This window comes from Podarcis cretensis (assembly GCF_951804945.1).
Source record: "Podarcis cretensis genome assembly, chromosome: 10".
NCBI classification, from domain to species: Eukaryota; Metazoa; Chordata; class Lepidosauria; order Squamata; family Lacertidae; genus Podarcis; species Podarcis cretensis.
The window spans coordinates 20,120,081-20,136,868 of record NC_137179.1 but is presented as its reverse complement, the minus strand read 5'-3'; the positions used below and the strand labels follow the sequence as shown (position 1 = coordinate 20,136,868).

The following is a 16,788-nucleotide window of genomic DNA, read 5'->3' as shown; positions in this document are numbered from 1 at the left end:
CCTACCCAGTTCTTTTCCTGATTACCTTTTAAACAGACTCCCCCCACCCCCCAGTCCAAACACCTGCCTAGCTTTTAACATAAAGAGTGCTTTCAGATGGGTGTTCATTGTGGGATGGATGTTCCTCATCTTGCAGCATTCATCCAACATTGTTGGCATAAAAATGGCAGCTTGTGTCTCCCTCTGTTTAATCCATAATACTCCTCTCTGGGGGAAATCCAATGTTTAAAAAAAGTCTTCGTTTGCAATATCTGAACAAGCTGTTTACAATATCAAACCCCTGTCTGGAAGCATCCGAAAGTGAAGGAATGGGTTTGTTATTCTTGCGTTTTCTTTCTTTCTTCCTTGTTGGTTTTCTTTTCTAAAAAGTGCTAGTATGAAAACAGGTTTGCAATAGTCCTCTTGAGAAATCTGGCATGCTACTGCTACATTTCTGAATCCCTGTCATTACACAAAAAGGATGGGGGAGGGGTTCGGGATGGAGTAAAGAAGGCTACCCTATTCCCTTTTCATGCTTGCCCTCGTGAGCAACCAGGCCACTGGATGCTGCACCAGCTGAAGTTTCCAAACCATCTTCAGAGGCAGCTCCACGTATAACATGTTGCAGTAATCTAACCTAGAGGTTACCAGAGCATAGACGGCAGCAGTTAGGTTATCCCTGTCCAGATAGGGGAGCAGCTGGGTCACCCAAGCTTATGGAAAGCACTCTGTGCCACCGAGGCCACCTTAGCCTCAAGTGACAGCAATGGATTTAGAAGTATCACCAAGCTGTATATCTGCTTCTTCAGAGGAAGTGTAACCCCATCAAGAGCAGGCAGTCTCCCATCCATCCAAACTAGGGAACCACCCATTAACAGTGCCTCAATCCTTATCTGGATTGAGCTTCAGTTTGTTGGCTCTCATCCAGTCCCTTAGTGAGGCAGGACACTGGTCCAGCACTTCCGCTGCCTCACCAGCAGATGTAAAGGAGAAGTAGAGCTGTGTGTCATCAGCATATTGCTGACAACGTACTCCAAACCCCCAGATGACCCCACTAAATGGGCCTTGGGAATCCCTTCCATTCTTACAGTTCTGTTATTCTTATTCTTCTTGCCTAACACTGCAATACCAGTTAACTGTTCCGCTCCACTGTATGCTTATCTGTGTTCCTGCCCTTTTCTGCAGACCAGCTCTGGATATTGCCCATTGCCTGAGTTCCAGCCTAAACTACTTGTTCACCATTGAAAACTGACAACCTCATAAGCATTTGTTTTTAACTTTAGCCCTGGCTTCTGACCTAAATTCAGAGCTCCTTTAAACTTTGGCCAGTTCCACAGCCCGTTCTCACTGCAGCGCTTCCTAAGCGGCTTCCTGACACAAACGAAAGATGAATTAATACAGTATATTTGCTTGATTGTAGATGGTATCCATGGCAACAAGTTCCTCCTTTCTCCCTTCCACCCTGGTTGAGTTTGGCATTGCCTTGCCACCACCAGTTTAACTGAGATGTCAAACAGCAATGGAGAAAAAACTTTTAAGTGTCTCAGATAGAAGAACATTTAACAGTTCTCTAAAAATTTAAAATCCATTTCTGCTTGACATCTTTTTTGTGTTGAAGCTACAATTCGCCATTCTTTGGCAGCCAAAGATACTTCTTTTCTCGAGCAACAATGGTGTGGGGAGGACTGCGACAATAATTGATACTGGAAGTTTTGTGCAGTGTATGTGGTACCTCTAATAGTTCAAGGCCAGGCTGCCTAAATTTATTCTGACAATTGCAGTGGCACCATTGAAGGAGTCTTCTGAATAATTCATTCTGCCCCCCCCCCCGCCACATCCTGCTTTTCTTGTGTACAGAAATCAAAGCTGAACCTGATTTAAAGTATTACTTCCATTTCTTTTTCCAGTGGCATAATGAATTGCACTGTTTTGAGCCTTTTGCTATAATTGTGAAGGAGATGGAAGTTCTTAACGCAAATGCCTAGGATTTCAGAAAGATGGGGAAATTGATTGGGTTTTTTAAAAAAATAAAACAAAAATAAAACAAAAAACTGGATGCCCCAGTGAGAGTGTTAATGAAATTCAGCTTTCTTTCATAAATAATAAATAAACTTGGCACTTGATTAGGTGAAGCGAAGAGGAGCTCGTGCCTAATGAGATACATAGCAAGAGAGATATTGCTTGCAGATGGTTGCCATTACCGGTGACATATATACCGTTGTGCATGTGCCCGCGCATGTGTGTTTTCAGAGAGACTCCAAATGGGAAAGCTGTATTTCGTAATACAGCCGACAGGATTAAATGTAAACAGGCTGTCTCTCCTTTCAGGCACCGGAGCTATAGATTAGAATGAAGGCTGTATCCTGTCCCATAATCAGGATGCAAGATCACGTCAGGTAGATTCTCCCCTTAAAAAAAAGGCAGAGTAGGAATGGAGCCCCAGTAATCCCCTGGCAAACTCCTTTGAAATGTGATGTTTTGGGCAGCTTCCCCCAACCTTGTGCCTTCCAGATGTATTGGACTGCCACCTCCAATCAGCATGCCCAGTGGTCAAGGACCTAACCCTGCACCATAATGGGAGAAGCTTAGGTTTGGCTTGCCATCATTGCTGCCAACCCTGGAGCTGCCTGGCCTTGCTATGCCTTCTCTTCCTGTTGTCTTGCTCTTGCGAAATTCCAGTTGCTAGCCCATCCTCTCTGAGCATGTGAACATGGAGGAGAGTGACAGGATGGAACAGTGTCCTCTACCTGCCCTCTCTGGGTGGCTGCCTAGATCAAGCACAGAGGGAGAGGGCATACTGAGGGCCTCACCAACAGGCAACGGTGGCAGAGGAGGAGCAGACATTCTGATGTCATAAGAACTTAAAAAGAGCCCTCTTGCATCTGGACAAAGGCCAACCTTGTCTTGAATCCTGCTTTGCACAGTAGCCAGTGACCATCAAAATATCCATGAGAAGCCCACGAGCAGGACATGGCAGTCAATAGCAGTCTTCTGTTGCATCCAAGCAACTAGTGTTATTCACTTTCATATACTTGCATATAAAAGCTGATGTCCTATGCTCAGTTACCTGGGACTAAGCCCCATTGAACACATTTACCGTACTTCTAAGTAACAATGTATGGGATTGCACACTGAAGCAGGGAAATATCTGGGCTGGAACAGCTTTAGGGTTTGCAAGAGTGGAGGCTTGTGTTGAAATGGGTTTGATGGCCTCCTTTGTTTACAACAAGACAATCAACTTCCTTCTTGTACCCTCAGGTTGTACCCACGTCATGCAAGTGCCCTGAACAACCTTGGGACATTGACCAAAGACTTGGCAGAGGCAAAGGAATACTACAGCAGAGCCCTCCAGCTGAATCCACAGCACAACCGGGCCCTCTTCAATCTTGGAAATCTGCTCAAGTAGGTTATGGTCTCATTCAGTCCCCTGTAGGTTTAAAATTAGAAAATGGTTCTTGAAAATCAAAGCCAGGTCTGACTGGCTTGGGAGGATGTTTGAGTCCTTAGAACCTTCTTCAGCCCCAGGTAAGTCTTAATTATTCAAATGCATATTGTTACAACTTCTAGTCAACCACTTCTTTGCTAAGTACACTGCTGGGGAACCTCTGAGCCCTCCAGATATTGCTGGACTCCAGTTCCCATCAGACCCAGATAGCATAGAGATGATGGGAGTTGGTGTCCAGAAACATCTGGAGCTCTGCAGGTTCCATGTTGCATCTGAGAGCATGCCCAAACTGTTTTGCAAATATATCACTGGAGCTTAGATGACTTGGAATTTCAGAACTGAGGGAGTTGTGTTTATGATTAACTTTGGGATACTTGGCTCCCATGTGCATTCTGATTACCATCAGTCATAATGATCTATGTTTCCAGAGAGAGTTACCCTGTAATCAGTACATTTGTTTCAGATAAAATATTTCTGGCTAGCTGCATTTTCCCTTTTGCAGTGAAAACAAAACCACTTCCAGTTTTCCAGTTTTGCCTTAGGGCCCATCTGTGGACTAGATACTGCATTTAGATCGGAAGCGTGTTACAAATCCTTGGCTTTGTTTCCAGCTATCTTCTTAAGAAAACTTGTGATGTCATTTTATTTTCCTCCCTATGTGATAAAGAGTGAAGGGGAAGAGAATCAGTGCAGAAGGTCATCCTGGTGTAAAATAAAAAAAGTGCTCTCTGTTCTGTTGTATTTTGAGATAGGATGCCCTGGAGGAGGGGGCACCTAATGTATGAATATTCAGTAAAGTTTGAGCAGCTTTGAAAGAGTAAAGGAAAACTAGTTGTCATTCTTTCTCCTTACCTTTGGCCAGAGCAGTTCATTAAGCAGAATGTGATAGAATTGACTATATCACATGAGAGTCCAGGTAGGGGGATACTAGTTTTGAGGGTTGCATAGTCTCCCCCCCCCCCAAATGATAACTTCATAAGAAGAAAACTGAGACATAATGAAGGGAAAGAGGTTGTAGACTAGGCATCCCCAACCTTTGGCCCTCCAGATGTTTTGGACTACAATTCCCATCATCCCTGACCACTGGTCCTGTTAGCTAGGGATCATGGGGGTTGTAGGCCAAAACATCTGGAGGGCCACAGGTTGGGGATGCCTGTTGTAGATTAGCATTCTCCTAACTGCTAGTTTTCTACTTGCAAGAAACTTTTCATAGTTGAACATCTTTTAAAAAAAAATAAAAATCCTCCACCTGCAACCTGAAGTGCTACAGTTAATTCTGCCATCTTATTCCACATCACTTAGTTTTAGTAGCTTAGTCCTAGCAATCACAGCTTCCCATTCTCCCCAGCAAGACTATTAATTTCCTGCTTTCTCAGAGTCCCCTTTCATGCCTCCCTTTCTTTTCTCTGATTAAACTGCTGCTTCTGTTTCCTCTGCCTTCTCCAATTTCAGCATCTCTTACTGGAGCTCCCAGACAACTCCAGTCTGGATGGGCAGGTATCTGTAGTGCACCCAGCATGCACCTGCACACTAGGAGCTCCTTGTTATGACTGCAGTGTCAGTAGCAGAATGGAGAGGAAGTGAGAGAGATACCTCCCTCTTTCTGTCTCCCCACAGCTGGAGAGCTACTGCCCTAACTGGGCATGTGTTATGGGGAGAAGTGGGGATTTGGGGGATCAAGGGTTTCTGTGACTCAAATTCAGCATGGCTTAGAAATAAACCATACTCTTTCACACAGAGAAAATAGCCCAGCTTGTTTCCAGTCCAGAGGAGATGATGCCCTGTGATTGTCCATTGCATGCCCTTATGGGAGCCGGTCTGACAGCCAGGCAGTGGGAGACTTTAGAAGCCCTAGTAGGTCAGGGAAATCCAACAGACAAGATGGGCTGAGTGAACTGTGAAAAGGTATCATAGACCAGGGAACTGTTTACAGGGCAGCAGAGCACAGATCTGGAGGTTCCTGGTTCTGCCCCAGCAGCTGCTGGCAGGAGGTCACTCAGTGAATTTAGAAAAGGTAGGAAGTATAGCCAGCCAGGTCCTTTGTTTTCCTGCAATATACATCTTGCCCTCGGGAAACAAACACATACTCTGAGTGATCCCCCGCCCCCCCCCCCCATGCAGCAGATCCCTCGGTCACAGGCAGGAAGAGTTTCGTAGCCCATAATTCTTTGGACTACTGCTAAATAATGTTTATATGCTGTTTGACTTTGCATTGTGTTGTGCAATCATGTGCTTGTGTTTCATCCTCAACTCTTTCATATAGTGGACCAAGCAGATGGGAAACTTAACACTGAAAGACAGTTGCCCTGTTCAGCAGAACCGATAGCCTGCACTAGTAGGCCTCGGGAAATGGTAACAGGATCAAAACCCAGGAAAAATTCCATGGAGATACTAGTTGCATGTGTCAGCAGCTGCACACTGTGGAAATGTATGTGTGTAAGTGGGAACAAGAAGCATCCCCCTTTCAGACTGGCACCATTGTTTGAGGTGTGGTAGCCCTGTATCCCATGTGAAAGAGCCTGCTAATACCATCATTGCCTTCACAGAACCCTCACTGGGTTGTGAGCCAGGCAACAGCCTAGAATGTTCCCAGAGGTGGACGGCAAAGGGGGGAAACTGTAGTTGGTTTAAACCATGGTTTATTGAAACAAGCTAAGAACAAGCTACACTTTATGATTCTGGCTTGTTTCAACAAACCAGAATTTAAACTAACCAGAATTCCCAGTTCAGATGTAACAAGAAAATCTGGTTAGTGGAAACCAGGCAGTGGCAACTTCTAATTTCTTCCTTGTGACCACACCAGAGGGGTGGGGGTGTCACTCTAAGGCTTGTTCCTGTGTGGCTAAACTATGTTTTATCATTACATCTGAAATGGGCCAGTGTTTGTTCTTGAGTAAGCTACTGCACCAGCATGTAAGCCCAAGGCTCATTCCCATACTTTATAAACCATAATTTAGTGTTAGGTCCAAACAAGCCAATGTAGCAGAGGCAGACTTCTGAATCTAAATCCAACTTCCTGTCTACTGGACCACATTTATCTAGTCTTGGTTGTAATGACTGATTGTGTACAATTGTATGTCAGCTGCTTCTTTGCCTAAAACGGAGCCTCTGTCTGGAATGGGTCAGAGCAACATATGTAATTCAGGCTGCCACATAAGGGATGCTATAATCTTTTTATTATCTCTTTTAAAAATGCACATTGTTCTCTGTTCAAATAAAAAAAAAAAAGCCATTAACAGAAAAAAGAGGATAATTGAGAGGACTACATGGTGCTCAAGAAGCATGCCTGTGGGTAATAAAGATTTTTTTACTGCTGCTGAGTGGGTTTCTTAATCCTTTAACTTCTGATACTGGCATTTCCTTCACTCTTGCCAAATCTTTTGCCAGAGCAGTCATCAATTTTCCATGTCACTGAAATGTTCCACAGATACTCAAGCCGGTGACCTCAGATGCTTTAATTTGAATTTTTATTCATTTATTACATTTCTGTAGCGCCCTGCATCCAAGGATCACAGGGTGGTTTGCAGTATGAAAACAGAAAAATACATAACATGGTGACAAACAAAAACAATAACCCCCCCCCAAAACAGTTTTAAAGGCCATAGATTGTTTAATTAGCCAGAGACCTGGGAGAAGAGGGATATTTTTGCCTGGCGCCTAAATATATGTAATGAAGGCACAAGGCGAGCTTCCCGGAGGAGTGCATTCCACAAGCGGGGGGCCACCACAGAAAAGGCCCGTTCTCCTATTGCCACCCTCTTGTGGAGGAGGCGCATGAGGAAGGGCCTCAGTTGATGATCTATAAATTGACAAGTTAGCTGACCTTTCATTATTCAGCAGGATAGTGGAAGGTGCATAGGCCTTCATTTGACAGGGCTTCGATAAGTTAGTTTCAATATTGTACTGTGGCATTCCTTCCCCAAAGCAACTGTTGTTCATCAGAGATGCCTAACCTATGGTCCTTCCTATGTTGCTAGACTACAACTGCCATCACCTCTAGTTAGTGACCATTATTACTGGGGCTGATGGGAGTTGGGGTTGCGCAGCTTCTGGAGAGCAGTAGGTTAGCTATCTGCTGCTTTATAAAGAAAGAAATGCCCCTGCTGTAAAACTGAGTGGTGGTGGTGGTGGGGCAATATATAATATTTGCAAAGCCACAAATATGATCTTCTAAATTTCCCAGCTTATTAAAAAAAAAGAGATGATAGCTTGTCTGTGTTGTTGAGTGCACCCCTGATTTTATGCATCATGAAAATGTATGCAGCAGACATAACTGTTCTGGGTAGTCTATCATGAAAATGTAGATGACATACCAAGTGTTAAACAACCAGGTATCTGACCTGCTTGAGCCATGGGTGTTTAAAGATGCAGGTGTATTGTCTGTACTTTAGTGTGCCATTAATTTTCTGATAACAGTTATTTTGTAAGTGTAAAGTAGGGGATATAGGCTGATGGAAGTTGTAGTTAAGTAACATCTGGAGGGCCACAGGTTACTTGCGAAGCTGCTTACCCAGAAAAAGGATTATTCTGTATTCCCATCCCTTGTACATACAATGTATTACAAGCAAAGAGTAGTACATTGAAGAGAACCTGCAGAACAAGTGAGTTGGTTCAAAGCCTTGTACCTTCTGCATTTGTGCATCCAGCTCGGTATTGTCCGTTCTGACAAAGAGTGGCTCCCCAGGTTTTCTAGCAAAAGTCGTTCCTCTCACTTGCTACTGGATCCTTTTAACTGGAGGTGCCAGGGCCTGAACATGGGACCATTTTCAGGAGAAGAATATGCTCTATTACTGTGCTGTGGCCTCTTCCCATGTTCTACATTGGAAGCAGGAGATGAAGGGACACGTTCTGGCATAGTTGTCTCGTTTTTGGAAGTAGGTATGGGAAGGGTCTATGCACACAGACCAACTTCTAAGAAAGAAAATGTTTTGCTGAAGCATCTGTGTATATAGTTTTTCTTGAAGCAGCACACACACAAACCATTCCCTCGTTGCATTTTTAAATGTGGGAGTTGCTTGTGAGCCTGCTCCAGCTGGTTTAAAATACGCTCTGGGAAATGGCCCTCAAGGAGTAAAATCCCTGGCTTTGGAAGTCTGAGAGGAAGACTGCTCATTACATAGAAATGTATGCCATAAAGCTAAGACAGCTGAGATGGAGGGAAAATGGCTGAACAGAAGGGCACTTCAACACTCAAAATGATTCCCTCAGCCATTTTCCTTTACATGCCTGTTAGTGCTTTGTTTGCACATGTTTGCATCTAACTTTAGAAAGCCTTCCTCACACACAGACTGGGAGACAACCGATAGGGAGTCCAATGTCATATTATGCTCTTCAGTCATGAGCAGCCAAGATGGCGGCATGGGCAGGCAGTGACAGAAGCAGTGTCATTTCCCTCTCATTATTTCCGCAATTACTGCTGAGCTTCATCATACTCCTCTCTTCGCTTTTATATCCCCGCCTTTCCCTATGGCAACCTCAGACATGAAAAAAAATGGGGCCTGTTTGAGCTTACCATGCCCTGTGCTGATTTTATAGATATGGGAGTCAGAAGTAGAGAGGGAGAGAGAGACTACCAGTAAATGACTTTAGTCCAAGATATTAAAGCTAATGGCTCCCAGAGGGCAAGTGTGCTCCTTAATCAGTGCTTCTGGGGAACTTTTCATTTGTTGAGCCGTCTCCTGCTGATTCACGGGAGGCCCAGGTCTCACTAAGCAATTTGTAGTTTGCCCTTCTCAGGGACTTCAATTCTGAAGGCAAATATTGCAGCTGATTTTTTAAAAGGTGGACCACAGTGGAATTTATGGACAGTAATAACTTGGAACAGGTGGAAAGCCAGAAGAAGGTAGGCATCCTACACTGGATCCTTGTAGAGTTAGCGTTTATCAAAATGACACTAGCTGCATTTAATCGTAACAATAAACTATGGTTTGTCATTACTGAACGTGCTTTGGGCCTGCCAGCTAGCTCCTTTTTCCACAGTACATCAATATTCCGCCAGCATCTGGAGCTGTTAGCTAAGGTTGGCATGAGCATCTGAAAGAAACCACAAACTTTCCCCTCCCAGGTTATACATTTGCACTTGGCAGTGTATGACTTTCAATGTGTTTTCCTTTGCTGTCAGATTTACATGCAGTAGGCTCTGATGTATATAAGTTGACCTATTTGCATAGCTGGGCACAATGTTTTCTGTTTCAGTTTTACTCCTTTTAAACAGGAAATGGCGGCTGCAGGTGTACTGAGGCTAGGACACAAGAGAGGCTCGTCTGCTTCTGAAAGCAGCTGCCCAGTGTCTCCCCCGCAGTAATGTCTATAGTAATACAAAACACATGAAGCATGATGAAGTCACATTCTCAGAATAATACTGTATTCTTTATTAATAAAATGTTACAGAGAAGAGAGAGGTGGCGGCACAGAGCTGTCATTTTCAACTTCGGCCACATATATGTCATAAAGTCTAGCTTTAACCCCAGATACCCAAAGAAGCCTGAGAACTGTAGCCTGTGGTGGGTGCTGGGAATTGTAGCTCTGTGGCAGGTGAACTACAGTTCTCAGGATTCTTTGGGAGAAGCCATATAAATTTGCTTTAAATGTGCAATGTGCGATTTGACTAGCTATATGTTTTAACGACACCAACCCAGCTCACTGCGGTCCTCTTCCTCTCAGCATGACGCCGGAACACATATGGAGAACCAGCATGTAAAATTAGACTGCTAAGCATCTCTAGTTTATGTGGAGTTTCAGAAGTAGAGAAAAACGATTCCCTCTGCCTCCTTCCTGGAGTAGCAGTCAGAAACTGAGAAGATTGGGTTGCACGATTCACAGTGAGAACCACAAAGTTCCTTATACAGATCCTCTTCTCTCCCCGCACCTCCAGTACAGTATTTTGAGTTTTCCATCAGCCTGGTTTGCTTCACTCAGGTTCCCTGGGAGATTTGTGTTGCCCCGATACAATAGCAAATGGAAAGAAGTGCTGACAAGGGAGGGAAGGGGCTTTTGTAGGGATTGCATGTGCTGCCCAGCAGGCTACAGAAAATGTTGCCAGCAGGTGCCAAGGCACCACAACGTAGCTCATATCCAGTGGCTGCTCCCACTCCTCTTTGTGCTGTCAGGCTGTGCAATATGATATTGCCCCAGGAGACGCTCGATAGAAGAAAATTTAATTATCTAGCCCTTTCTGAAAAGGAGAAGACAGGCACTTTTGAGTCTGTTAACGGTATTTTTAATCAATTGGTGAGCTGAGAAAGTTGTTAAGAGAACTGCTTTCTCTCTCCCCCATCCAAATTCCTATGACTTACAGGTCCCGGGGGAAGAAGGAAGAAGCTGTTCTCTTACTGAGAGATTCCATTCAGTATGGACCAGATTTTGCAGATGCTTACTCCAGCCTCGCTTCACTGTTGGCTGAACAGGTAACCAGTTCCATTCCAGTTCACCACCTATGCTTTGTACTGTATACTAATGCTAATTTTCAGCTCTGTTGGGCACATGCCTGTGATAAGAGATGTCTACTTTCCACGCAGGAAAAAACCATGAAATTGTTAAAAATGAAGGCAATTCTATACTAACCTAGCCCCAGTTGTGTGTCGGTTTCTGTACCTGAATTATACCACCTGTAGAAATGATGCATTTTATATTGTGGTGGTCCCCCCTCCGTATTCTATAATTTTTTTCTATTCTGTTGCTCAGGAGAGGCATGGAGCTGTGGAGGCAACAGCTGCTAAACTTGCATAATCGCCCACCAAAAGTCTCATGCACGCCAAGGGATGTTAGGCACATTCATGTGTTCCTTGCTGCACGTACAACATGGGAAGCTGTCGTTTGTGGCTCATGTATCTCAGTACTATTTGCACAGACTTGCAATATCCGGCAAGAGAATATTTCCCAGCCCTAGTTAGATAATACCTGGGACTGAATGTGGACTTTGTGCATGCAAAGGGTTAGTGTTAGGGTTGGCAAACAGCGTACAACTTTTGAAGATATACCTCTTGCCTGTCCCAATGAGGCAGGTGCCCCATTTTGCAAATATGTAAAACATGTCAGAAGCATCTCTGAAATGTTTTCATTTATTTGTGTTTACTTATGGAAAATTAATGCTTATGTCAATAAAAGCACTGTCGTAGGCAGGCATCCTTTCTCTCATTCACTGTAGGTATACTGTTACATCTACGTAGGTTGATAAGGCCATATGGAAAATAGTGCAAGGATAAGGAAACCAGGGCTTTGCCTTTGGGATTCTGATGCTGGGTTGCTTTATCATCGCATGCAGAGTTGGGAGCCAGTGCCGCATACTGATTTTTCCTCTTTGCAGGTGGGGCATGAGTAAGGCTGTCTTCATTTTGAACCACCTCCAGAGAATAAACGAAATTAATTGCTCTCAGTGACAACAGACTTAAAGAGTATGGATTTTCAATACTGTGGAGCACCAGTCACAAGGCCATTAGAGCAATAACTAATATTGAGTCAAAGAGGTTGCGAGTCAAAAACAGTTGTCCCCTAGCAGCAGTAAACTTCTTGTCTGCAACAACGATAGAAAAGGTAATAGGAGAGGCTCATTCTCGATCTGCCTGTTCCCTCAAGACATTATCTCATCTGAGGAGGTAATAACATGAAGCATCAGTAAAGAATAGTTTGGTGAACTGTTAGAATCATAGGTTTGGGTCACTTGTGAACCACCCTGTGATCCTTGGATGAAAGGCGATATAGAAATTTAATCAATAAATAAAATATACGGGTCTTCACTGACTCATCAACTTTTAATTTTAAAAATGGTCCAGGGCAATAGATGTGCTGCAAGTGGATAGCTCAGTCGGTAGAGCACGAGATTATTAATCTCAGGGTTTTGGGGGTTGAACTGGATGACCCTCATGGTTGGGGTTGCCATTGCTCCCAGAACCATTGAAAGGTCCTTCTCCACAACTTTGTAGCATGTGAACATGGTGTCCACATTGTGGGAGGAGCAGCATTGGCTCAGTTGTAAATAGATGAGGAAAGTATCTTCTCTCAGTAGCTACAGGGGAGCCCCAATGTCTTATTAGATCTGATGCTTTTACTACCCACTGGGATGGGAATCACTGAGGCACTTCTTCTCCTTCCACCATGGTAACATTCCCCAACGTGGTGCCCTCCAGATATTTTTTTTACACTGCAGCTCCCACCATCCCTGACCATTGGCCATGCTGGCTGGGGCTGATGGGAGTTGTAGTCCAGGAGGGAACCAGGTTTGGGGAGGCTGCACTCAAGCAACATGTGCAGCTCTGACTCCTCCCTATTGCTAATGCAATCCCTTGGTAGACTGAGTTAGTTTTGGGAGTGCACAGGAGCTGCAACAAAGGCTCCTTCTGCGTGGTGTGGGGCTTGGCAAGTTACCTGGGGGCGCACGAAGCAGCAGCGCTACTAGTGCTCCCACGCTGCTAGACTAACAGGAGGATCAGGTCAAGCGGTAGAAGTCACATTCTCTGCAGCTACTATGAAGTAAGCAGACTGATTAATTGTGGGTTCTGGATTTATTTTTATTATAATCTGGGAAAGGGAGGAGGAGGGAGCTTTCTGATTGATTCAGTTGATCCTGCACGGCACGTTTCCCCTTGCAATGTAAGAATCTAAAATGAGCCTTGACGTTCCTTTGCTCCAGTAGTTGTAAAAAGGGGCACTTAAGATTAATGTTCCATGCTCAAGGGAGTTGGGCTGTAAGTCAGCGTAATTACCCTGTCCTCCCCTCGAAAGGTGATTTTCAAATGAGAGCAGACTTGCAAAGGGAGGACGATTACACAAGCCAGTGTTGTAGTGAGCCCCAAACTTAACTGCAAGCACTTCGCTGCTTTTGAAGATTCTGTACCTTTAAGAAAAGCCGCTTCTCTGTGATGCTTGTGGAATTCAAAGCATTATAGTGATAGCTCAGAGATAGCAAAAATCATAGAGTTGGAAGAGCCTCTGAGGATCATTTAGTCCAATCCCCTGCAATGCAGGAATATGCAGCTCCCCCTTACGGGGATCGAACCTGCAACCTTGGCATTATCAGCACCAAACTCAAGCCAACTGAGCTATTCAGCATGAGTCTTTTAATCTCAGGGTTGTGGGTTCAAGCTCTGCGTTGGGCAAAAGACTCCTGCATTGGACCAAATGATTATTGTCCTTTCCAACTCTACAATTCTGTTTCTCTTCTGGGTCCCCCAACCCAACGAAACTTGTTCTCATTGGAATGCTTAAGACATCAAAAGTTCAGAAGGCGGTGCTTGATTCGGTTGTATACTGGCATTAGGCAGCTGACCTTGTGTCTCTGGTTGATCTAGAAACAGGGGTAGGCAACCTAAGGCCTACGGGCCGGATGCGGCCCAATCGCCTTCTCAATCCAGCCCACGGATGGTCCGGGAATCAGCGTGTTTTTACAGTAGAATGTGTGCTTTTATTTAAAATGCATCTCTGGGTTATTTGTGGGGCATAGGAATTCGTTCATTTTTCCCTACAAAATATAGTCCGGCCCACCATATGGTCTGAGGGACGGTGGTTGCTGACCCCTGATCTAGAAAAAGGTTGCTGACCCCTGATCTAGAATCAAATGAGGTTTTGCTTTGCTTTTTAATGAAGCCAAAATGGATGCCTTAGGCAGGAATCCTCCTTCAGAAGCATATTGTATTATTGAGGCCTGAAAACTACAATATTATGATTCAGGCAACGTAAATGGGGGTGGTGGAGACTTGGGGACTTCATTGATTGCAGTTCATGCAGATTTTTTTTGCAGAAAACACCTTCTGGAGTCAAAGGGGCATTGGACACTGCCTTCCAGCTGTTATCCATCTAGCCCAGTATTGTCTCCTGCGGCCAGAGTCCCAACTAGAGGACTCACCCACAACTTGATAGCTGGTCCTTTAACTGGAGATGCCAGGGATTGAACCTGGGACCTTCTGCTTGCAAAGCAGGGGCTCGGAGCTGTGGCATCTCAAGTTTCCCTGCTGCAACCATGGCAAAGCAAAGATGGAAGGCTCATGTAGTGCATTTGAAAGGGCCACAAGAGCTGTGAGGTGTGGGTGCTTTAAAAATCCCTGATGGGGAGGAACGTAACAAAAAGCGTGCAGGAAACAGCTGCAAGAGGCCAACGCAGCTTCCGCACTGGAAATTAGGAAACATGTTGTAGCCAACACCAGTATCGGGGGCCTAAACCAGGAACGTTTTGATCTATGTCTGGGTCCTTCTCTGATGAGCAACTTAGAAAACTATCTTGGGAAGACTTGCCTTTTTGTCCAGGCTTTCCCTGGCCTGTAAGACTGGACCCTGTTTGACATGTCTGCAATGCCTCTATATGCTTTTATGTGTTTTTCTATTGCTGTTTTAGTTGCGTTTTTGTTTTAATTGTATATTGTTTAAACTGTACACTGCTTAGAAGTTTTTGAAATCCTAAACTGCATGTAAATGCTTTTAAATAAAACAAATATATTTGCTTGGGATGAGTGAACCCACCCAGTTCCATTCTGCCGAGTTTTCATGGATTGTGAAATGAATAATTATTTTCTGCCAAAACTCCAGAGTGGTACACTTACACCAACAGCCAATTTTCCTTGTGTCCTGAAGACCTTTGTGTCTTGCTAGGACCTAGCAGCTCCCAAAGCTTTTGTCCCTCCTGAAGATTAACAGAAGGAGAATAAATGCTGTAAAATCCTTAAATGTACAGATATGCTCAGTTTGCATAATTCAGATTCAAAAATCTGAGCACAATTAAATAGAAAAGATTTTAGCACATCATATGCCCCTATCTAGAATATATGCAGGTTAGCTGTGAAAATCTCTCCTGTGGCCTCAGATTATTCTCAAGCTCACCATGTGTGATGATGATATCTCACACAGCCCCTGCCTGCCTACTTCTTGACCCCGATGAGTGCAGACCCTTTCATGGATATGATTCAGCGTTATGCCTCACAGCGCACTGTTCTTTGAAGTGCAGGCGCAGCTGCCGTGCAAGCAGAAAGCGTTTCCCTCTGTTCTTGAGCCTATCTGGGGCAGCGGCAGCATCATGCTCACCCTTCAAGCATATCACAGGAGCTTCTGTTCTCATGGGAACATTATGTTTCCATCAGTGCTATTAATGTACTTCAGTCTCTTATATGGCAACCCTGCTCTTTCTCCAAGGAGCTCAGAACGGCTTGCATAACATTCTCAAGCAGTCTCCTATGCATTCAGAAGGAAATATCCTGAACCCTTCCCCAATAAGCCCATAAGCATTTCCATGAAATGTACAAGTAGCCATGAGTAGCGAGGCTGACAGCCCTCTGGGTAACCACGTTTGCTAACTCTTTTTGTGTTAAGGACCAATTAAAAGAAGCAGAGGAAGTGTACCGGGCTGGAATAGAGAACTGTCCTGAGAGCTCCGATCTGCACAACAACTATGGGGTTTTCTTAGTAGACACAGGTAAGTACATACTGCACTGGGGTTATTAGATATATTCTGGTTGAACCAAGAGGGCAATTAGCTTAATCTGTGTAATTCAAAGTGCCCGAAAGCGAATATGCCCATTCTTGTTGCCATCTGTGAAAATGAACCAAAATGTCTCAATTTGTCTTTAGTTAACTTTCAGATGTGTTGAAAAGTTATTCCCGTTTTTGGCAGTTTTGATACCTGCTGCAACCATACCCAAATTACTTCAAAATTGTTCAGCAGCCTTTTGGTCCCCCGTCAGCTGCTGCTCCTTTTCTGCATTTTCCTTCTTTTCCCTCTTGCCCTCATCTGCCCCCACCTCCCGCTGATTAACTGCAGTGACCATTCCGGTTTTTCTATGATGTTGCAGTGTTATATGTGACTTGGTGATGTCACGGACATTTGTAAATGAACCCACATGGTTCACCACAACCAGAGAGATTAAATGTCAGGGAGGGTAAATGAGGCCAAGCATAATGAAAGGAGAAGAATTGTAACAGTACAATCCTACACCCACCCTCCAATCTTAACAATGGTGTGTGTATGTGTGTTACCATAGTCCCTCCCACCTGCAGAAAGATGCATAGCTGGTTATCAGGGCAGGTGTGCCATGAGCACTAGACATTAGGGTCCTTAAAACCCTAGGTAACTGACAGTGTAAACCTGTGCATGTCTTTTAGAACAAAGCACCGTTGAGTTCAAGAGGGCTTACTCCCAGCCAAGCAATCACATGCACACTTTCCCGGGAGTAAGTTCCATTGAACTCAGTGGGGGCATATTTCTGATCAGCGTGTATAGGATCACAGTGCAAATGAATAAATTCATGAGTCAGCATCCACATCGGGTGGTCATTGGAAGTGTGCTTGGAAGGGTTTGCAATTAGCAGTGATGTCCAGCTGGCAACCTTCTTGGTACGTGCTTGTCTTTTCAAGCCAGCAGAGTGTTGTCCTGCTTTCTGTCT

At 44.4% G+C, this 16,788-nt stretch overlaps 1 protein-coding gene across 1 annotated transcript in view; it reads left to right on the top strand.

Moving 5' to 3' along the window:
* TMTC1 (transmembrane O-mannosyltransferase targeting cadherins 1) overlaps positions 1–16,788 on the top strand; it is a 148,756-nt gene that overhangs the window by 118,072 nt on the left and 13,896 nt on the right. The window contains exons 12-14 of the mRNA XM_079992336.1: positions 3,238–3,381; positions 10,722–10,830; positions 15,719–15,821. Of these exons, the coding sequence (XP_079848462.1) occupies positions 3,238–3,381; positions 10,722–10,830; positions 15,719–15,821 (356 nt within the window). The remainder of the gene's footprint in view (positions 1–3,237; positions 3,382–10,721; positions 10,831–15,718; positions 15,822–16,788) is intronic.